General features: G+C 47.3%; 1 protein-coding gene across 1 annotated transcript in view; it reads left to right on the top strand.

Annotated features, from left to right (window-relative positions):
• GABRB1 (gamma-aminobutyric acid (GABA) A receptor, beta 1) overlaps nucleotides 1–23,930 on the top strand; it is a 172,296-nt gene that overhangs the window by 131,956 nt on the left and 16,410 nt on the right. The window contains exon 5 of the mRNA XM_015412764.1: nucleotides 4,479–4,561. Coding sequence (XP_015268250.1) covers nucleotides 4,479–4,561 — 83 coding nt within the window. The remainder of the gene's footprint in view (nucleotides 1–4,478; nucleotides 4,562–23,930) is intronic.

Below are 23,930 nucleotides of genomic sequence, written 5' to 3'. Positions count from 1 at the left end.
ACGTGCCAACGAATCTTCACGACTTCCTGCCAAATAGGTTCACTGCAATCCAGTTTATATAAAGCTGAGACGTGTGCCTGTGTATTCCCAGCTGGGTGGGGAAGCCAGTTAAGGTGTAGTGGTTAAGAGCGCGAACTCTAATCCACACACAGCCGGGGTGACCTTTGGTCAGTCACAAATTCTTTCAGAGCTGTTCTCTCATAAGCAATTCTCGAAAGAGCTCTCTCATCCCCATCTACCTCACAGGGTGTCTGTTGTGGGGAGGGGGAGGGAAAGGAGACTGGAAGCCGCTCTGAGACCCTGAGTGAAAGGCGAGGTATAAATCCAATCTCCTCCTCCTCCTCCTCCTTCTGTATACATGGGAGCACCACAATTCTGTAGCCCAACTTCAAAGCCACAGCCAAATTCCCTATTGATTGGGACCAATGGCATACATCCAGACTGGGCCTGTTCCACTTCCTCCTCCTGCTGCAGCCCACTATGTCCAACAAAATGTCATTCGGGGGGGGGGCACTGGTGGGCCCTCAAGAACAGAGTATTGGGTAAAGTGGAGTCTGCAGTGGGAAGGGGGAATCAGCGGAAGTCAGCATCCGATGGAATACACGCCACTGAGTCTTGTCCAATGGAAAAGAACTGTGAATGAAAGGAATCCATAGTTTCCAACTCTAGAAGCATGCCAGGTTTTGATGTTGCTGTAAATACTTTCTTTTCACTCAGAAGCTAAAAAACAGAAGTACTTTGGGGGAATGATATTTAGAACTTTTGCTTGTGTTGAAATGCGTGTTCTGCAATCCAGCCTGCCCTTTAATAAAACTCCTTTGATTAATCAATTAAATTTTATTCCTTGCCTTTACGAAGTTCAGGACAGTCTCACCTTATACACATTAAATGTAATATCCGTGTCCATCCCTTCAAAATATTTGCCCAAGACACACATGAATCCTACATGCACATATAAAATCATAGAATCATAGAATGTTAGAGTTGGAAGGGACCTTGCAGGTCATCTAGTCCAACCCCCTGCACTCAAATGATCAAATCAAATGATATGTACAAAGAAACTGGCCCTGATAAAGTTTTTTTTTTAATCCCCAAAGGGATATTTTTATTTTTGCAATGAACTACAAAACTACAAAGAAAATATTGGGGAGGGAACTACATCTAGGGATAAAGAATAGATAACCACACTATACTAAAACCCCAAGAGGAGGAGATCCTATCCCTCTTAGTGTAAGTGTTAATACTATAAGTGTTAGTATCACAATATACTTGTGGAGTTCTTGTTTATCTCAGCTTCAATGTTTATATGTTAATTTGTTAGTTGTTATGAGAGAGCTTTCTGATCATCTTCTTTTGCTTCACTTAGAAACTGGCCCTGATAAAGTTGTGCTTCACTGTCATGTCCCTTCGTGGCCCTTTCTACCACCACCACTTACAAAGCAGGTTCAGTATCTCCAGACAACTAAATCCAGGGCTTTAGGCACACCTCCCCATTCGCCAGCCCAGGTGCACACACACACCCCCGAACACCTAGATCGGGGTGTACCCCACCGGCCGGCTGGCTGGCCAGACCAGGCACACCCCAAACTGCTAGCTCGCCAACCAGTATAGCAGGGGTGTCAAACTCATTTGTTATGAGGGCCGTATCTGACGTAAATGAGACCTTGTTGGGCCGGGCCATGTGTGTCATAAAACGTAATGCCAGGTAGCTGAGATATAAACTTTATAAAGGTCACAAACAGAAAAGGGGGGGGTATTTAAAATAAAAACATGCTTAAAGCATTAGCACTCTTGCAATATTTTGTTTATATAACACTGTCTGATAACTGACACCTCTTGCTCTGAATTATTGCATCAAAATGTCTGTGCTGTGGCAATCCTGAGTATTCTGTTCAGGCGTGTATCTGTAAGCTGCAGACCTACGATGATGCAGCAGCAGCAGAACTGGAGGAAGACACAGAAGACAGCCAGTCCCACTGCGGGCCTGAGAGAAGCCCTCCGGGGGGGGCTGATGCGGCCCCTGGGCTGCATGTTTGACACCTCTGCAGTAGAGGCACACACGAAGCCGCCAGCTGGCTCTGGTGATTTGGGCAATGCTGGCGCTGTAGGCGCACACTTGTGCTACCTGTTTTTGGTGACTCGGGTGCCCTCTGCCCTCTGGCACCCTAGTGGATGGGCCACCTCTGTCTAACAACAATTAACTAACAACTAAACATTAATCAGTTACTGAACTCTCAGACAATATCTCACAAAAAAACATCAGTACAGTCGATCAAAAGTAGAAATCATCCATTCTTTAAAGACTATAGTAAGGGGGTTTTGTTTTCAGGGTTTTTTGTTTTGTTTTGTTTTGTTTTGCTAAAAGAAAAGTCTTTCCAAACACATAGCTACAGCAGGACATCTCGGGGGCAGGCTTACTACTGAGGCCTCCTGGATTCCCATCCAGCCGGTTTATTTTATTTTTCTTGCGCACCACAGCCATGCTGTGCCAAGCTGTCACTCTGCCCTGCCCACCAGCAGGCACCCAAAAAGTGATTAACACATGGAATTCACTGCCACAGGAGGTGGCGGAGGCTACAAGCATGGACAGCTTCAAGTGGGAACCGGATAAACATCTGGAGCAGAGTTCCCTCAGTGGCTATTAGCCACAAGGTATAGATAGGGGCTCTCAGTCTGGGGCAAGTGACGCTCTGTATTCTTGGTGCTTGGGGGGGGGGGTCAACAGTGGGAGGGCTTCTAGTGTCCTGGCCCCACTGCTGGACCTCCTGATGGCACCTGGTATTTTTGGCCACTGTGTGACAGAGTGTTGGACTGGATGGGCCACTGGCCTGATCCAACATTGGCTTCTCTTATGTTCTTATGTTCTTACCTCTGGCTGGCTGCGTCTGCTCCCTACTCCAGCCCTCTCCCTCCCTTGTCGCTTTTTTTTAAAAACTTCCAATATCTTGTTGCTCCTGACACAGTGCCCCCTGACTTGTTGCCTCCTGACACAGTGCCCCCCCCACTCCTGACACAGTGCCCCCTGACTTTTTTAAATGCCCCCTGAAGTCAAAAATCCCGGCTACGGCCCTGAGTCTTTCTGAGTAAATACTAAGACAGAGACTTTAATCAGCCACCTGCTAAAGGAAGTCTGGGGGAGCTGGCTGTGATAAAGCAGTGCTTCACTGCCGCGTCCCTCAGCCACAGAAAATTCACAGGGGACTTTGCATAGCCTCTTTTCCTTTGGAAGCGTGGTTCCTGGAGATTTAGGGGACACACTTGTAGCACTTGGTTTGCTTTTCGAGTGTTCAAGGGGCGAAGAGGAAAGGAACAAGAGGCACACAAGCAGCCACCACAGGCAGCCATAGTCCAAAGGCAGACTGAGAAGCAGGAGAGTGGCCTTCAAACGTCCACAGAAAGTAATACTGGGGACCCCATTTTCAAATGGCGGATTATGTAACAGATTATGACCGCACCAGTATTGCAGCCTGGATTCTTTCATTATCATTCTATGCTGCTCTGAGAGAAGGAAACCAAAGGCTTAAAATATACAAAGGAGGATCCGGCCTCAGTCACTGGCCAGAGAACTGAGGGCTTCTTTCGACTCATACTCCTTTTCTCCCAGGGAGAACATCAGCAAGGGGACATCGATAGTGGTGAGCTTAGCCCTCCACCAGAAGATGAGCAACTGCAAGAAGTCTGCTTCTCCCATTTGCCCTTAAAGAGATGCAGCTGACCTGTGGCTTCTGGACCATACCGCCCAACTTTTCACCCATTAAATTAGGACCATGCTTGTAATTTTCCAGTTATCAATAGGCATGCGGAGAGCTTCAACATGAACATGATCACCAAGCAAAGTCCCTTGATTGCAAGTGAGGTGAGCTCCTCATTGGATCACCTCAATGTTCCCTGCAAAGTTTATGTTGCCAAAATTCCCTGCCGAATGGCTTTGTGCCTGGCAGTAGCCACGCATGCTGCGGGGCTTGGTGACTAATGGTGCAAGCCAGAGTAGAATGCACCATAAAGTTTATTTATTTAGAACATTTTTTAGAAAATGTACATGCCTCCTCTCCAGACACCTGCTTGTGGTGGCTTAGACGGTGTTCAAGTCATTGACTGATAATCTCCAGGGAATCTGAATTCTGCTTCCCAGAAGGAGGAGGAGGAGGAAGAGGAGGAGGAGATTGGATTTATACCCCGCCCTTCACTCCGAGTTTCAGAGCGGCTTACAAACTCCTTTCCCTTCCCCTCCCCACAACAGGTGAGGTAGACGGGGCTGAGAGAGCTCTTTCCAGAACTGTCCTTGAGAGAACAGCTCTGACAGAACTATGGCTTGCCCAGGGTCATCCAGCAGCTGCAAGTGGAGGAGTGGGGAATCAAACCTGGTTCTCCCAGATTAGAGTCCACGCATTTAACCACTACACCAAGCTGGCTCATGCTACGTCAACTATTTCACAATTCTATAGGTCACTGTTTCCTTTTCTATGTTTGTCTTTCAGGATCACCACCACGGCTGCGTGCATGATGGATCTACGCAGATACCCTCTGGATGAACAAAACTGCACACTGGAAATTGAAAGCTGTAAGTTTTCTCACCATCCTAAATTCAACATTTTACATCAGTTATGTAAACAATACACCAGAACAGAATTTATGGTGGATAAGACAAGTAGGGTTGGTAAACTCCATTTGGGGCCCGGAGATCTCCCAGAATTACAGGGAATCAGAGTATATAGATCAGTTCCCCTGGAGAAAATGGCTGCTTTAGATGGCACTGAACCTCTGTCCCTCCCCTCTCTTAGTCTATGGCACTGAACCTCTGTCCCTCCCCTCTCAAACTCCACCCACCACCAGCTCCACCCCCCAAATCTACAGGTATTTCCCAACTTGGAGTTTCCACCCCAATGGACAAGTTATGTGGTATACTAGAGTTGCAGACCAGAATGTCGGTAGCTTGGCAGTTCAAGACCCTAGTGCCACATGACAAAGTGAGCTCCCATCTCTGGCCCCAGCTCCTGCCAACCTAGCAGTTCGAAAGCAAGAAATTGCATGTAGATAAATAGGTACCGCTTTGGTGGGAAGGTAACAGCGTTCCATGTGCCTCAGCGTTTAGTCATGCCAGCCACATGACCACAGAGAAGTCTTCGGACATGGTGGCTCTTCGGCTTGGAAACGGAGATGAGCACCACCCCATAAAGTTGGATACGACTGGCTTTTGAGCAAGGGAAACCTTTACCTTTAAAGCCAGTGTACCATGCAGTTTTCAGTGTTGAATAACACCTGTATAAATTTGTGGGACTTCTCCAGAGGTCATTTCGGGGGGGAACGCGGGGGAACGCAGTTCCCCCGGGTGAGGTGCAGGGGGGCGGGGCACATGATGAAGCCCCGCCCCCTGCTTCCGGCCGCCCCGCTTCCAGCCCTTATTCAGCCAGGAGGAGGCAGGAGAAGAGGGAGGGTAAGTTGCTTCCCCCCCGCCGCTCCCCACCCCTGCCTGCCTGGGGCCAAGGAGGGCCTTCCTCGCACTCCCGCTGGCCTTGCAGGTCCACCGCCGGGCCCCTGATGTCAGGGTGTGTGTCTTATGCTAATGAGTTATGCTAATGAGTTCCCCTAGCTCTTTTTCTACGAAATGACCCCTGGACTTCTCTAATATGTTGATTCATCTGTTAGGGCCAATTTTACATTGCAGTCCTAAGCTGAGTTACAACCTTCTACACTCATTGATGCTAACAGACCTAAAAAGGTATAATTCAGTTTGAAATTGCACTGTGAATCGGTGAAGACAATTTTTCAGAGGTGGGACTAAGAATTAAAGGCATACCTGGTGTGGTTTTTGGGGGGGGGTTATAAGGATGTCTTGGCTCTGCTGCGTTCCTGTTAGAGGAAATGAAAAAGAATATTAAAGACAGCCTTTTCCTTTTAGCAGTGTGTTCTGTTTCTTCCACTGTAAACTGTCTCTCAATTGTGTCTGTATCTCAGAAAAGCATCTACTTTGAGGCTTTGATGAGATAACGAAAGTATTTAACTTTAATTAGCTGATAGAGGAAAAGGCAAATGGCTATTCAATTAAACTCTCTATAGCCAATTGAGAGTCCTAATAGCTGTTAATTAACAAGCAGGCCATAAAATCGCATGGGTGCAGGAGGGACAGAGAATCCCAGGCTTTTCCCCAGTCCCACTTACCACCATCCCATACAACCACACACTGCCCTCACACCCAGAGGAGACAAGGTGGCTTCATTTAGCGTTGCCAGCCACCTAGGTCCGGCCGGGTGTTCCCCCGTTTCTGGGGTCTTCAATTCACCCCTGGCCAGCTTTAAAGGTTCTTTTTGTGAGGGGGGGGTATGTGGCGCACAGGGCTGTGGGAAATGGCCAGGTGGGTGGTCTCCCCCCAAATCTCCCCACCAGAGCAACACGGGAACCCAGCAACCCTAGCCTCATCACACGCCCTGTCCGATGTAAGCAACAGCTTTAGTGATGAATATGATGAGGGAAGCGATCTCATTCATCCCTTACCCTCCTCAATCATGGGAGCTATTTTCCCAAGCACAGAACGACCCATCCCTGCCTCCCGTTCCCTGAAAACTACCACAGCCTCCAACTCTGAGAATGAGATATAGAAACATAAACCAGTTAGTTTCTAACTAGGTGGTTGTTTTATTTTATTCAGTTACAACATTTTTATCCTGGCCTTTCTGCCCAGTCAGGACCACCAAAGCAAGTCTAGATGTACTTATAGAACAGCTGACATTCAAACAACCGTTAGGATAGAAGTTGCAGGGAAGCCACGTGCTAGGGTTGCCAAGTGGATTTTCGCCGGGAGCGTGGGGCTCCTGGCCGGTGTCAGTTGCACGCGCCACATGCACGTCACCCAGAAGTGATGTGATGACGCCAGGCACGCTGGGGGCGGGGTCACGGCCATACAAGGGAAAACCATAGAGTTGGTGGGTGATGCGCACGTCGGGGAGGAGTTCCCCCCGGGGCCCAATCTGGCGGCGGCGGGGAACGGGCCTCTGGGGCGGGGGTTTCCCCGCCCCCCCAGGGGGACTTGGGAAGCCTACCATGTGCTGACCATCAGTGTCCATGCATATGCATTCATAGGTGCTCTAAACAGAGTTGCCCGCCCCACCAGCCACTGGCAGGAGATGGGGGGAGTTAAGGTTTCCAGATCCAGGTTGGGAAACTCCTGGAGATTTGGGAGTGGAGCCTAGGGAGGACAAGGACCTCAGTGGGGTACATTGCCATAAAGTCCACCCTCCAAAGCAGCCATTTTCTCCAGGGGAGCTTACCTCTGTAGTCTGGAGATGAGCTGGAGATCCCCAGGTCCCACCTAGAGACTGACATCCCTGGTTATAAATACAGCTGCCCTTTCCTTTTTCAAAGATTTTATAGAGATTTGGAGAAGACAAATCTGAAAAATGGCAACTGGTAACTCTCACTAACAACAAAAAACATCCTCAAAATTGATCCAAATGACAAAATAAGGATGAGGACAATTTACCAAGCACAAATGCTGTCCGAGAGGGAATGGCCCTGGTAAATAAGACCCATTAGAGCATACGTGATGTGTATCTTGCGTGCCTGGAATTGCTTCAGCTTCCTAGCCTTTTGTGCACTATTACCAACCACTATCAGTTACTATCAAATATAGAACATCAGTTTCTGAATACTGATCGGCAATTATACAACATTAAATGTCTTATTTTGAGCATGGAATGGATGACACTGCAAAATTTGGTTGTGGGAAGAATAGAAAATGTCTTATTAAGGCATCTATGTTTTCCACCAATGAAGAAAATAGTCTACTGCTGTATTTTCTCTTCTCTGTAGAGAGATACAACCTTAATTGAATATAGTGTGAGAACAAAACAGGTGTCAATTTTAAGAGGAATCAGAAGGAATCAATAGCAGAAACATATTCCGGTAGATCTTCTCAGAGTTTTGGTGCTGGAAAGGGAGGCAAAACCCAGCAGTTGCATTCATATAAGCACCTTCATGTTGGAAAAAAAAAATGTGTCAGAGGATATTTATCTGAGCAGATCTTTAGAGTCCCTGTTTAAGACAGGGATGGTATTGATTGCATATTCCAGCACACAAGACAGGAATGTGCACTTTGGGTTGTATGAGTTTTTGTTAAGGCTGTGCAATTCAGATTTTAAAAGTATTTGGAGTCTACTGAATAATGATGTCTTTGGAATATTCTGAATATTTTGAAATCTGAACCTTATCATTTCAGACAGGGCTATTTTTGGGCAGGAACGCACAGGAACGGAGTTCCGGCTGGCTCCCAAGTTGGCAACGCCCAGCAGGAACTCATTAGCATAATAGGCCACACCCAACAGCAGAAACTCATTAGGATTGGCTATATTAGGGGTGTGTAACCTAACATGCAAAGGAGTTCCTGCTACAAAAAAAAGCCCTGGGTTTTGACAACAAACAAGGTAAAGAGAATAAGAAGCAAAAGGTGGGTGTGGCTGGATGACCACACTTCTGGTAACGTGGGGGTACGGCCTAATGTGCTAATGAGTGGTGCTGTCAGGGTGTGGCCTAATATGCTAACGGGTTTCTGCTATTGGGTGTGGCCTATTATGCTAATGAGTTCCTGCTGGGCTTTTTCTACAAAAAAAGCCCTGATTTCAGATATTTGGAATCTCAGAAGCACTTATAGAATGATGGCTGGGCTGCTTGGGAAATGAGAGTGAAACGTACTACCTGAGATAGTCTGGGTGGTGGGGCAGAGTCATGAATGTCCTCTGTTTGGTGTTGACAGTTTTTCCAAGGGAGGGAGGGACCGAAGTGAGAGCAAAGCCTGTCTATACTTATGGAATCACAAAACAGGCACACAGAGTGGAAAGTACTTCCACATTGGTCCTTCCCAACTGATAGGTGGACATACTGTCTTTATCAGTTCCCCCTGCTGCTCCCTGATCATTCGCTGTTCATGAATGTTCCGCACGCTGCAACAGTCTCCCTTTCCAAGCACCTCAGCCTACATTGGAGTCCCACTCTACCCTTTATTTATTTGTTGAATTCCATCCTACCCCGCCTTTCTCCTCAATGGGGACCCAAAGGGGCTTACATCATTCTCCTCTCCTATATTTTATCCTCACAACAATCTTGTGCAGTAGGTTAGGTTGTCAGAGTATGACTGGCCCCAGCTCCCCCCCCCCCCCCGAGCTTCCATGACACAAGTGAGGATTTGAACCTTCGTCTTCCAGGTACTACTCTGCCACTCTTATTCACTGCACCACGTTGACTCTCCTTTAGGGTACATATTAATGTAATGGTCAGGAACAAGAGTTAGGATTAGTAGATTAACTGCTGGACTCCGCCGAGATGCCCTTTGAATAGGAGGGAGCTGAATGGTCCAATCCCTACTGATAGGGCAGGGCATGTCACACTTCCACTTCCTGCCTCCTCCTCCTGCCCCTTGGCTTCTTCCAACTGCTGGTCCAGGACAGTGCTGCACACGTCACTGTGCTGTTCCCAGTGCTTTCGTGGTGACAGCCAGTATGGTGTAGTGGTTAGAGTGTCTGACTAGGATCCAAGAGACCCAGGTTTGAATCCCCACTCTGCCATGAAAGCAAACTTGGTGACCTTAGCCTGGTCACATGCTCTCAGTCTAACCTATTTCACAGAGTTGTTGTGAGGATAAAATGGAGGAATGATGTAAGCCATTTTGGGTCCCAGTTGGAGAGTAGGGTTGCCAAAAAAACCCGTTTGCCAGGGTTCCCCCGTTTTTTGGGGGGGGTTCTACCCGCCCCCAACACCCAAAGCCACCTCTCTCCCTTCTCTCTTGAGAGAGAGGGATAACTGCCTTTAAGTGCATGGAGCCGGTGTTTCCTCCCAAGCCCAATCTCCGCTTGAGATCAGGCTTGCAGGGAAATGCCAACTCCATGCACTTAAAAGGAAAACGCCGGCTCTTTGCTCTTAAAGGGGAAACGCCGGCTCTGTGCACTTAAAAGGGAAACACCGGCTCCTTTAAGTGCAGGGAACTGGTGTTTCTGGAGATCGAGCACGCAGGTGGGCGGGGGGCCGGCAGACATTCCCAACACCCCCTCCAGGAACGCCCCCAAAGTCCCCCGCTGGGGGAGGAAGATGGACTTGGCAACCCTATTGGAGAGAAAAGTGGGTATAAATGAAGGAAATTGAAAAAAAAGGATAAACTTGCACTGTTCAGGGTTCCAAGTGCCTGGACTGCACTCCTTGCCTGGCAATTCAGGCTGCTGTTGTACCCTTGCCACATCAGCTCAGTAGGGATGGGCACAAACCATTTCACAAACCAAAATTCAGCATGAACTTGGCCCGGTTTGGAGCCACGAGGACTGAGCCAAGGCCACGCCGGAGCATGCAGCGTGACAGAAGGGCCCGACCGATCTGCCACTGAAAGACCGCCGGAAAGGAAAAAAGGAGCCAGAAGCCGAGTGACACCAAAGTCGACGTAGCCATCCAGGGAGAAAAAGATCTACTAACCCCTAATAATTGTGGCCATAGGTTAGGGATAAATGAGTAACTGCAGCCGCTCAGAGACCCCTTAGGGTGTTCGAGCGGGGTAGTAAGTTGAAATAAATAAATAAATAAAATGTTTGGGGAAGGTGCATTCCCCAAACATTTACTGGGCTTTTGCCTGGTTCGGTTTGGCTGTTCGTGCCATTTAAGCCTAACAGCTGAGCAGCGCAGGTCTGCAGCTGAGCTGTTATGTTTAAATGGCTGTGAGCCATTTCACCAGTTGGTTTTGCTTCCCCCACCACCCATCCAGCTGTTAGGCTGAAATTTAACCCTTCCTGGGTGATTCCCCCCCCCCCTTTCTCCTAGCCACAGCTTGCTGCATCTGGGTGAAAGGTGGATCGGAATTGGCCAGCTTGATTCAGGCATTTTTGGCTTGGTTTGGTTCGGGGTTCGGCAGTCCCTAACCAAACCAGAATGTTTTGGTTCATGCCCATCCCTACTGCTCAGCTGTGAGGAGTTGGCACAGTTACTAAGAAAGGGTCAGGGGCCTGAGGGAAAACATTTAAAAGTGAAAATGTACGTTCCCTATTAACTGGAATGGAATTCTGAATGTTCAGATAATCCAGATTTTTTAAAATTCCAAATGTGAATTTTATTGGTTATAAGAAACATATTCTTTGTGGCCACAATGCAGATGGGTTCTGCACCTCTGCAAAGAATTATTCCGAACTTTCCAGAATTTTAGTTTGCATGACTTCAGAGGCAGGACAACTGCTCTCACTTTCTCTGTCAGCTGCTGAGAACTTTCGCTACCAGGTCTTCACTTTTCTGCAATGTTCTTTTCAGTTTGTCTTTAGTCCTGGTGGTAATAGAACACTATGTGCTAAATCTCTGCAGATATTGTGCCAAATAAAATTTAGTGAAGTTGCTTTTAATACATGTATTGTAATGATCATTGTGTGCTAGGTACCACTTTAAGAACTCCCTGGACTCACATACACAAATACAACAACAGAAATAGCACTGGTGGGATTGGTTTTCTTATCGTGTGCTGTAAAAACTTGCCTCTCATATTTTCCTGCATCTAAACTGCTAGTGGAAGGTGGGGTACTGGGCGACTGTGGTCCTTTCCACATTTGCCTGCTAGTCCAGGTTTTCTCAGTGTTCAAGTTGAGGCGATTTAAGTCCGCGGCAAAACAGCATCCCAAAAATCCAGGGCAACAGCAGTCTGAAACCGGGCTGACCACTGAAGGAAGGTAACATAATGCAGAATGTGGGGGAGGGGGAGAGAGACAGGAATAAAAAGAAGGTTGGATTGAAGTTTAGTGCAGAACTGGGGGGGGGGGTGGACAGAATAAAAAGAAGGCTGTATTCGATTCTAGTGCAGAATTTCTTGGAGGACACCACAGTGAACATGGATTAAAAGGAGAGTGCGGAAAGGGCCTGTAACTTGTCTAAGGCTTACCTCATGAGTTCAAAGCAGGGCCTATCACCACCACCCATGATTAAAATTCCTGGTTATGGAGATGTAACTTCTTTCTACCTGCTGATGTACTTTACATTTGTTCTTCATTTGGTATGACAGGTCCAGAAAAGAATACCGGTCATGTTGTGAGGTACAGCAAGTCCCCTTCCCCTGCATCCTCACCAACTAAATATTTCTTCAGCTGAGACAACTCACAGTGCAATCCTAAACACCATTATACCTGTCTAAGCCCTTCAACTTCAATGGACTTTGAAGGGTACAGCTCTGCTTAGGAGTGTACTGCAAATGCTTACGGCAGCTCATCAAAAACCTCAACAGGAGCTTAGAAACAATGTGTTTATAAAACATAGTCAAGTCGGATGTTTTAGTTTGCCTTCCAGGTAGAGTTGCCTGCTCCAGGTTGGGAAATGTCTGGAGATTTTGGGGGTGGAGACTGAGAAGAGTGGGGTTGGGGGGGATTTCAATGGGGTGTAATGCCATACAGTCCACCTTCCAAAGTGGCCATTTTCTCCAGGTGAACTGAACCCTATTGCCTGGAGACAAGCTATAATCCCAGGAAATCTCCAGTCACAACCTGGAGGTTGGCAACCCTCCTACTTTTTGGCCTTCCAGGCTTTCTCATTATCATTTATGCCCTTGTTAGCCGCCCTGAGCCTTCGGGGAGTGCGGGATACAAATCTAAAGAATAAATAAATAAATAATATCATTTTGTCCAGATTCTCACCATATTTTCCTCCACTCTGTATATATATATACACACACACAAGCTACAATTCAGGTTCATATGAGTAGTCAACCGTGCCACTCCCATCTGACACGGTATAACACATCCTCGCTTCCCTTTATCATTTTCTTGGCTGAGCAGCCCCTTTTCTTTCTCCTTTGTTTCTCTCTCTGCCCCACTCAGTTGCTTAAAGGTTATATAGACATCTGCTGACCCAGCCTAGGGAACTGACTAAATCCTTCTTTTGTTTTTGTCATATAATGGCACACAAGATGCTGATGGTAATTCCAAATTAACTGCTTTACTTTACTTTTGAGGAGGAATGCTCAGGTAGGTATCAGGTTTAGGACTTAGAAGGTGAACAAGCAACAGAAATGAGGTAACTTGGTATAAATAAAAACAATAGATAGTTTGTCACAATCAAGTAGCTAATTTGTTATACAGATAGGTCTTTAAAACTGTTGAGAAAGATCTTTTGGCAGTCACTGCTTAAATAAAAAAGGTAAGCTTCTTTGTCTCAAAAATCCTTAAATTTGTGAAGGCAGGAACATCCACACAAGTTCCCATTTTCCTTCTTAACCACTTGATAGGGATCACCTCCCTCCACTTAACTAGGAGCTATTTCCCTCAGGGAAGGGCTACTCATCCCGGATCCCACTTCCCTAATTCAGAATCCTCCTTGATCCTCTCACTCTGCTTAACTCTCCTTCATGGTCCTCACTCCACTCTCAACTGTCATTCTTAACTGCCGCTTTTAACTGGCACTCTCAACTGTAGAATTCCATATGAATTCCCTGTCACTCAGAGTTCTCAGACCGGATTAAAGCATTAACCATTTACTGTCCATTACAGCCCTTTTGCTCAGTTGGCACAAGGTGTTCCCACCTGCATTCACCTCGTTCACTGATTCCTGCAGTCCAAGCCACAAGCGAATGTTTATTAGACTAATAGCAGCCCTGCCTGATGGCTATTTCACACAGTACAGCTGCCATGTGGATATAGCATTAAATTGCTCTATATGGTGACCATTATAAGGTGGTAAGTAATTTGCTGTGTAGTTCAGGCTATTTTTCCCAGGTCATTGCAAATGTCCAGAAATAACATTTTGAGGGGGTGTGAAGAAAAACAATTTGAGCTGTATGTTAAGCAAGAGCGAGTGCAGATTAATAGCTTTACCTCCCTTCCCCAGTAACACTTAATATTCTACGTTCACAATTGTGTCTAAAGCAGTGAAGCAAAGCATTTGTCGCATCCTCTTGCTGTTCAGAGATTAACTGCACAGGGTTCTTCGTTGTAATGTAGTACCTTGGACTTCAGTGGATTCCCAATGCAATGGGATAAAGGCTGCTAAATAATATGTTAATGGACCTAGAGAAGTTGGGGGCGGGAATGGCCTCAAGAACAAAAGGCAAGGGGAAAATACCAAGTGGAATGTTTTCCAGGGGTAATAGAACCCTGTTGGCTCAAAGGTGGCTCTACTATCCCAAGTAACCATTCCTCCATGTAGCTGGGGGGAAAAGGGCTTTGAAAGGTCATTCTGCAATTTTATAAAACTAGATCCTCACTAAACTAATTTATTGTCACATTGGTATGCCTTTCCTGAAGCAGCAGAGAAGAAGGTTCCCTTGTATCTCACAACAAGAGTACTTCACTGAAATATATTGGGTTCAAAGTCATAGATAGTGAAATCAGCTCATCAGGGGTCATTTCGTAGAAAAAGAGGTGCAGGAGCTCATTAGCATAATTCATTAGCATAACTTATTTGCATATGTCACACACCCTGACATCACCAGAACTGTGTCAGAAGGCAACACCCACCGCTCAGGCTCCACTGGACTGTTTTGGATTCCTAGCTATTTGGAAAGGGGGGGAACGTGCAGATCTGTCCTCGCAGAGGAGGGAGAGCTTGTACCTGAATAAAACTTGGTCTTAAAGGTGCCACTGGATTGTTTTGGACTGGGGGGCCGGGGGGAGCTCTGCAACTTACTGTTTCTTGCTCTGACTGAGGGCTGCTGGGAGCAGGGGGTGGGACTTGTTGCATGTGCCCGCCCCCTGGGCTCTTTACTGCCCGAGCTCCGCTCCTGTGCACTCCTGCAGGAAATTACCCCTGCAGCTCATAGTTTATTATCAAGCACAAACATAAGACAAAATAGCAGGGTCAGAGTCCTGCTTAAATCCCCGGACACACCACACACACACATACAACCTGTGATAGGCGATTTACAGTGTACTAACACCCATAGGTCCACTCCCGGATCCGGGGTGGCTGATTGGTCTGTGCCAGGATCCAATCCGGCTATTGTCTTTCGAACGAAGCTTAGCCCTAGCGCATGACCACGTGCTAACCCGACCACATGTACAGTCCACAGTTAATACACAACATTGAGGTAAGCATTAATGACCAGTCCATAGTCAACAGATGGTTGGAGATTTGGACTAGATCTGCCATGTCCGTGGTCAACAGTCTAAACATGATAAAATAAAACTTTAATTGGTCTCTGCCCATGACAAAACAAATGTACAATTTGTGCTTCCTGTAGCATCCTTGATAGTGGCCTGTACAATGACTGTATGGATCAGCTAGTAAACATCTCATCCTGCTAGAAAAGACAAGCTGGGGGCCCATACAAGATCCAGGAGTGAGAGTGTTAAGAAGTTTTCCCAGCCCTACTCTCTCCGTTCAGGATACTGTACTTAGGAGCTTCAGCAGGCTCCCAAGAATACGAAAGAGAGAATTCTGCTCGATCAGACCAGTGATCCATCAGTTCCAGCTTCTGTTTCACACAATGGCCAACCTGTTGACCTGTAGGGCCAACAAACCAGGCATAGAAGCCAAGACCTTCCCCAAATGTTGCCTCCTAACATTCAGAGGCTTTAACATGGAAATTTCCTTCAGCCATCCTGGCTAGTAGCCATTGACAGAAATATCCTCCGTGAATTTTCTAATCCCCTTAAAAGCCATCCGTGCTCATGGCCATCATTATATCCACTGGCAGTGACGGCCACTAATCAATTATTCATTGAGTGAAGATGTACTTCCTCTTGTTCGTCCTATTGCCGCTTTTCTCTCCCTCCCCTTCCCCCCCTTCCCCCCCTTCCCCCCCATTATCTTTTGCTTAGCTTCATTCAGCGCTCCATGTCTCTAATCAAGTCTTCTGTTTCTTAATCTTAACAAATTTGCCTAACTGGATGGGGCTCTGACAGGCACTCAGTCAAGAGCTTCACGACTGAAGGGAATGGGTCAGAAGCATTAGCATGCAGCACTAATGATCAGATCACAACTCAAAAGCCCTGCAGGCTTGCAAGTTGGTATTCCAAGGTTTTAGCTTGTAAAATACCTACCACCAGGGCTATTTTGGGGCAGGAACGCACAGGAACAGAGTTCCGGCTGGCTCCCAAGTTGGCCACATCCAGCAGGAACCCATTAGCATAATAGGCCACACCCAACAGCAGAAACTCATTAGGATTGGCTACGTTAGGGGTGTGTGGCCTAACATGCAAAGGAGTTCCTGCAACAAGAAAAGCCCTGGGTTTTGACAACAAACAAGGTAAACAGAATAACAAGCAAAAGGTGGGTGTGGCTGGATGACCACACTTCTGGTAACATGGGGGTGCAGCCTAATATGCTAATGAGTGGTGCAGTCAGGGGTGTGGCCTAATATGCTAATGAGTTTACTGCTGGGTGTGGCCTATTATGCTAATGAGTTCCTGCTGGACTTTTTCTACAAAAAAAGCCCTGCCTACCACGTAGTATCCAGCAGGATTCAGGGAACTCTGTGGATTATAAGGTTGCCAGCCTCCAGGTGGGGCCTGGGGATATCTTGCTTTTACAACTGATCCCCAGCTGACAGAGATCAGCTCCCCCGGAGAAAATGTCTGCTTTGAAGGGTGGACCCTATGGCATTGTACCCTGCTGAGGCCCCTCCATTCCCCTCCCCAATCCCTGCGTCTCCTGGATCCAGCCCCAAAGTGTCCTGGTATTTTCCAATCCAGACCTGGCAACCCTACTGGATTTCAGCCTCGTTGCTTTGAAGTTCCTGCCTCTTTAACTCTGTGGGTTCTGCAATCAGACATTCAGACCAAGTCTGCCTGACCAACAGCATTTTCCCAGATCTACCTGAGAGCTAGAGTTCCCAGTCTCCAGGTGGGGCCTGTGGAGGTCCCATAATTCAAGCTGATCTCCGGACAGCAGAGATTTGTTCCCCTGGCTGCTTTGGAGGGTGGAATTTATGGCATTATACCCCACTGAGGTCTCTCCTCTTCCCAAACTCTGCCCTTCGTGGGCTCCGCCCTCAAATCTCCAGGACTTTCCCAACACAAAGTTGGTAACCTCACAAAGAGCCCAGAGCTTCCACATATGGTACATGTCCTGACACGCAGAGCGATTGTGCAGTCAGGCCTGAGCCTCTGATGTCAGCAGAGCTCAGGAATTGCCAGCCGGCTGCAAGAGCTCTTGACAACTTTTTATTCATGAGGGTCAAAATTAAATCTCGACAGACAAGCAGCTGAAATGGAGGATCTTGTAATTTCACATTCTAAGGGGAAAGGCACAGACTGGCGATAATGCGTTTGTCCTCATATAATTGGCCTTTGTCACACTGCACGCATTTCTGGGTTTTCTGCCAGGGTGTGAACAGCTGCTTGCAGCACAGGTTGAATTTAAAGATTCCTCTTTTGATGAACTCAATTCAGCATATGGGAAACGAGTCCAGTCCTTTCCACAGTGGCAGCTCTGGTTTTTTAGTCTGCTTTTGTCCAAAATGTTCACATAAAAGAATGTTGTGTGTATCCTCTGTTTTAAATACAATTTTTGTACTACAAAGAGATTCTTACTAACTGGTAACACCTTCTTAGGGTTGCCAGCTCCAGGCCGGCAAATACCTAGAGATTTGAGGGTGGAGCTTGGGCAGGATGAGGTTTGGGTAGGGGTGGGACTTGGCGTCTAATCCTATAGAGTCCACCTTCCAAAATAGCCATTTTCTCCAGGAGAACTGATCCCTGTCACCTGGAGATCAGTTGTAATAGTGGGGAGATCTCCAGCCACCACCTGGGGGGTTGGCATCCCTACACCCTGGCTTGGATCCTAAGTTGTGTGATTGTAGCAGTACTCACAGAAGGGAACTTCCTGTCCTCTCCTGTCTTGCTCCAACCTGCCACCCCCTCCTGCTTGGCCTCTGTAAGGTCCCCCTTTGGCTGTGGGTTCCCAGATTAGAGTACTCACTCAGACACCTGTTCTCTGGTCCAGTCAGCAGAGACAAGGTGGCTCAAAACATCAGCCGTTTATTTGCAAGGAGACAACTCCAACAACCAACAGCTTCAGCTAACATACAAAGCTGGAAACTGAAACAGGAGTTCCACCCAACAGGACCAAACTAAATCACACAGATATTAGAGAGGAGCAGTCTGTTCCATTACAGGCATACATATATACAATAAACAGAGGTCATTTCGTAGAAAAAGAGGTGCAGGAGCTCATTGGCATAACTCATTAGCACCACTTATTTGCATATGCCACACCCCCTGACATCACTGGAACTGTGTCAGAAGGCAGCACCCACCGCTCAGGCTCCACTGGACTGTTTTGGATTCCTAGCTATTGGAGGGGGGGGACGTATAGATCTGTCCTCGCAGAGGAGGGAGAGCTTGTACCTGAATAAAACTTGGTCTTAAAGGTGCCACTGGACTGCTTTGGACCAGGGGGCCGGGGGGGGGGCTTTGCAACTTACCTGGCTGCTTCTTGCTCTGACTGAGGGCTGCTGGGAGCAGGGGGTGGGGCTTGGTGCATGTGCCCGCCCCTGGGCTCTTTACTGCCGGAGCTCCGCTCCTGTGCGCTCCTGCAGGAAATGACCCCTGACAATAAATATACCATAGCTTCTATCAGAACCCATTCTTTCTCCATAGTGGAATTAGGGTTACCAACTTCCAAGTGGAGCCTAAAGATCTCCTGGAATTACGACTGATCTCCAGATTATGAAGGTCAGATCCCCTGGAGAAAATGGCTGCTCTGGAGGGTGGAGTCTATGGAATTATGCCCCATTGAGGTCCCTTCCCACTGGCTCCACCCCCAAATCTCTAATAATTTCCCAACCTGTTTTATGTGTCCAGGCTCTTAATGGGGTTTAAGATTCAGAGGTTTCGTGGGAAGGGTGGTTAAAGGATTTTACGGTTACAGTTAGAATTTTTAGAACCGTAAGCTGCATTGAGCTGCAAGAAAAAGTGTGCGTGGGTGTAAATATTTTAATTAATCAATAAGTATCCTTACCTCACATAGTTGTGGTCAGTTTTAGAGAGCTGATGTGGACAAAACATTGGGGGAGCACACATGGTCACCCACCACCCTGAGCTCCGTGAAGGGGATCAGTGAGAAATAAATTACCCTCATCTAGAAGTAGCGCATTCTCTTGTACACTGATTACATCCGGATTATGTTTCATACTCCTGTTCTCTGAGGAGGAGGAGAAAGATACAAGGGTGTCCTTGTAAAGAAAGAAAGACAGTCTCCTCGTAAAGAAACTGGCCAGGACATAGGGTTGCTGGTTCCCTACCTTTTGGTAGCGGGGGGCTCCTGGCTCCTCTCTGGAATCTTCAGCTGACTGGCAGGTGGATCTGGGGGGCTGAAATCCGGGGACCCCCACCCCCATCAGGGGGATGGCAACCCTAGCAAGACATGGGCATGCTCGTGTCAACTTTGAATCAGCCAAGAAGTAAGGTTTGTCACAGTAGGCAAAGAGTAGTGTGCATATGTTTGTGAGAGCTCGCCCCCACTTCTCCCCGACTTCCCACTCCAGGCCTGCCACCACCTGTGCCTTTTCCCCAGCTTGGTATACTGGTTGGGCCCTGTATATATAAGAGGGCTGCTGACACTCCTGGCTTCCACCCCATTTCCTCCTGTTTGCCTAACCAGGGGATTGTAGCTTAAGCATGGAAGAAATGGCCAGATGTGAAGCTGAGGCTCTTTGAATGCCAACTGAGTTCTTAAAAGTGAAAGATCTTTGTTCACTATAGAACAGCTGGTGCACAGGTCCATGGAGAAAGTGTGTCTCACAGCACTAATAGACTAACGCAGAACTAAGAAAGAAAAATAGGACACATGAGGCTAGTCTAAGCTTTAGAGACACATATGTTACTGTGGTATCTCCTCCTTGGGATGGACACAAGCCCCCTGGGACTTTTGAAATACAGGTTAGTCAGGGCACATAACACTCTGTTCCCAGTGTCGTTCCTGTCCCAGCTCGAGCTAACAGGGTGTCCATATCTTTTAACCCTCCCTGCCCCAGTCCTGAGTTTGAGGACTGATGCCCCTCATGGTTAACTCAGCCCTCTTTCCTCCAATCAGTTGGACTGCCCATCTCCCTCCTTCATTGCCCCATTCAGGTAGTCCAAAGAGCCATCAATCTTGCCCCTTCTCAGCACAGCAGTTGGGCAAATGGATATATTCTTGCAGGGAACTCTGCTCGGCTGGGAGTTTAAGGCGTTTACTACTTCCTTCCCTGGGAAAGAATGTTCTTCCCTGATATCTGGGTCCCCCTGTGTGTAATTCAAGGCATCTTACTCTACCCTGCCTCAACAGAGTTGTCCTACTAAACATTTCTGTACCCTGAGGGCTCTTTTTGTAGCAGGAACTCCTTTGCATATCAGGCGACACACCCCTAATGCAGCCAATCCTCCAAGAGCTTACAGAGCTCTTCTTACAGGGGCCACTGTAAGCTCTTGGAGGATTGGCTACCTTAGGGGTGTGTCACCTAATATGCAAAGGAGTTCCTGCTACAAAAAGAGCCCTTTACATTGGAACATGGATATGCTTAGAGGGAGAAATTAACACCAAGGTACTATTTTCAGTGGCAGGCTGATGGTTAGCCATCAATTTAGTTCTGCCTGCAGATTGTATCAAGGATGTTGGTGGTACCTGGGAACGTCAGACCTCTTCTAACAAAAGCCTGTGATTTCATCTGCACGAAGAGTTCCAATGGAAGCCCACAGGGACCACTTTCTACAAATGGGGGAGACACTCTTTTCCCAGGGCAACACTAGCATCTTTGAATCTCCTGGGTGATTCAGTTGCTTTCAGGACTTCACACCAGGCTTAAATTAAGAACATAAGAGATGCCAATGTTGGATCAGGCCAAAGGCCCATCCAGTCCAACACTCTGTATCACACAGTGGCTAGAAATACCACTGCCATCAGGAGGTCCACCAGTGGGGCCAGGACATTAGAAGCTCTCCCACTGTTGACCCCCCCCAGCACCAAGAAGACAGAGCATCACTTGCCCCAGAGTCCCTTGTATGTATTATGCCAGTCTCATCAGGTCTCTTCCAGCAAGGTCAGACCTGATTTGGATGGGAGACCTCCAAGGATTACCAAGGTTGGGATGCAGAGGCAGGCAATGGCAAACCACCTCTGAACGTCTCTTCTCTTGAAATCCCTGCGGGGTAGCCATAAGTCACCTGTGGCTTGACAGCACTTTTCCGCCGCCACCATTATCCCTGTATGTGATATATGTGGGCAACCGTTCCGTTAGCTCCTGAAAACACCACCTCTTCAATCACATGAATGATATTGTGTCAGGACTGTCACCAGCCTAAAATAGTTCCCTGTAATTAGGCTAATTGTTAATGGCCATCACCCACACCCAGCTGCTTTTAGCCTAGAGTCTGATCCCCTTGCTTTATCTTTACCATTGCTTTACAATAAAGGTTTACACTGTAGTGATACTGTAGTCACATGGGATGAGTGAAAAACAAATGTGAGGAATATGCAAACCAGCAGGGACTGCTGAGGGTGTGTGTGTGAGAGAGTCCTCTCGTTCCTACAGAAAGCAGAGCATCAAACAGCAAGTCTTGACTGCCCCCTGCAGCTGTTTGAAGGGCTATTTCACCTCCTGCTTTGCTGGTGGGCACCTTATTTCGCAGTACGTTCTCTAGAAGTAGCCAGATGTTGCATTTTTTAGCATAGTCCAAGAAAAATCTTATACTGCAAGTTTCCCTTTTATGAGCATCAGTACTAATTTTGGTCTGGAACTGGGGGGGGGGGGGACTTCTCAAAGCTTTGACTTCAAAGGAGTAAAAGGGTGAACAAGAAAGGATTATCAAAATGTGATCCACCCGTTCCAGAAACGTAATACTGAAAACTTTCCACGTTTGTCTATAGAATTTAGACCTGTTGTTCCGATTAACTTCTTAATTTGGCCTTGCCGCTCTTCTGCATTACTTTCATGCTGCCTTTGGGAGACAGCCAGATAAGCATCTGCAAAAATTGTTTTCAGCTGTGGACTTTGTGATTGTTTTCATAAACATTTATTTATTTTATTTTATTTTTATTTATTTATTTATTTAATTTCTATCCCGCCCTCCCAAAGGCTCAGGGCGGCTTAATAAAAAGGTAAAGGTTCCCTTGCTCGAAAGCCAGTCAAATCCAACTCTAGGGTTGCGGTGCTCATCTCCGTTTCAAAGCCGAAGAGCCAGCGCTGTCCGAAGACGTTTCCGTGGTCATGTGGCCGGCATGACTAAACACCAAGGCGCACGGAACGCTGTTACCTTCCCACTGAAGTGGTACCTATTTATCTACTTGCGATTTCTTGCTTTCAAACTGCTAGGTTGGCAGGAGCTGGAACTAGAGATGGGAGCTCACTCCGTCATGCGGCAACTTGATCACGAAGGAGGTTTTCTCAGGGTGAGGCTCATCCATTGCACTCCGGGTGTGCTGACCCCTGCTATTTCCCCAAATGCAGGAAACTCGACTGCATAATTTGTGGTAGTTACTAAACATTTAATACTCTCCATTAAAAGGAGGTGTGTGAATCTGTGGAGGTCGATCAAGATGGGCAGCCCGTTCTTAGTCTGTAGCAACAGAAAAGAGCAAGAGTCCAGTAGCACCTAAAGACTAACAAAATATGTGGCAGGGTCACTGCTTCAGATATCTGAAGAAGTGAGCAGTGACTCCCAAAAGCTCATCCCTTGCCACATATTTTGTTAATCTTTAAGCTGCTTCTGCACCCTTGTTCTTTTCTGGTGACTTGTGTGTGTGTGTGTGTGTGTGTGTGTCTGGAAGACAGTAACAATAATGAAGCTACTTTCCTTTCAGAATCAGAAGTGGTACAAGAATTAACAGTTTCCAGATGAAATGGGTATTGTCACCCTCTCAGTGGCAAAATTCATAGGCGCAATAATCAAATATAAGAGAAATAATACTAAGGTCTTTTAAAATATTTTCTTCGGTTCTGATTTCTGCTTACGGTGATAGACGTATGAGCATAGATAGATGATAGATAGATAGATAGATAGATAGATAGATAGATAGATATAGATAGATGATTGATAGATAGATGATAGATGATTGATAGATAGATGATAGATGATAGATAGATAGATGATAGATAGATAGATGATTGATAGATAGATAGATGATAGATGATTGCTAGATAGATAGATAGATAGATAGATAGATAGATAGATAGATAGATAGATGATTGCTAGATAGATGGACCCCAGTTAAGCCAAATGGGGACGTCCGGATCTGCACGGACTATAAGTGCACACTTAACAAATCACTACAAGACCACGCGTACCCGGTACCGGTGGTCAGCCACGTGTTGGCGGCACTTTCAAGGGCTCGCATATTCGGTAAGCTAGACTTGGCTCAGGCTTATCAACAGCTGCCAGTGGACGCCGCCACAGCAGAGGCCCAGACCATCGCCACTCACAAGGGGGCTTTCAGGGTTCACCGTCTCCAGTTCGGGGTTTCCGTGGCGCCGGGGATTCTTCAATCTTTTATGGACTCTCTTTTAAAAGGCATCCCCGGTGTGCAACCCTTTTTAGATGACGTGTTGATCGCCGCCCCCGACGCCGCCACGTTTGCCGACCGCCTCCGCACCGTCCTGCAACGCTTCGACCAGGCCGGACTGAAGGTGAAACGGGAAAAGTGCCTGCTGGGAGTCCCCAAGGTGGAGTTCCTGGGGTTTGCGGTCGACGCACAAGGCATCCATCCCACGGCGGAGAAGACGGCGGCGATAACGAACGCACCAGCCCCCTCGTCCAAGACGGAACTGCAGGCCTTCCTAGGCCTCCTTAATTTTTATCATTCCTTCCTTCCCCTAAAGGCTGCGGTAGCGGAACCCCTCCACCGGCTCCTGGACAAGGGCGCACCATGGGTCTGGGGCTACTGCAGGCCTTCCTAGGCCTCCTTAATTTTTATCATTCCTTCCTTCCCCTAAAGGCTGCGGTAGCGGAACCCCTCCACCGGCTCCTGGACAAGGGCGCACCATGGGTCTGGGGCCCGGCTCAGGAGGCGGCGTTCAA

This window comes from Gekko japonicus, unplaced genomic scaffold (assembly GCF_001447785.1).
Source record: "Gekko japonicus isolate JY-2015 unplaced genomic scaffold, Gekko_japonicus_V1.1 scaffold682, whole genome shotgun sequence".
NCBI lineage: Eukaryota > Metazoa > Chordata > Lepidosauria > Squamata > Gekkonidae > Gekko > Gekko japonicus.
This window is presented reverse-complemented; position numbering and strand designations above follow the sequence as displayed.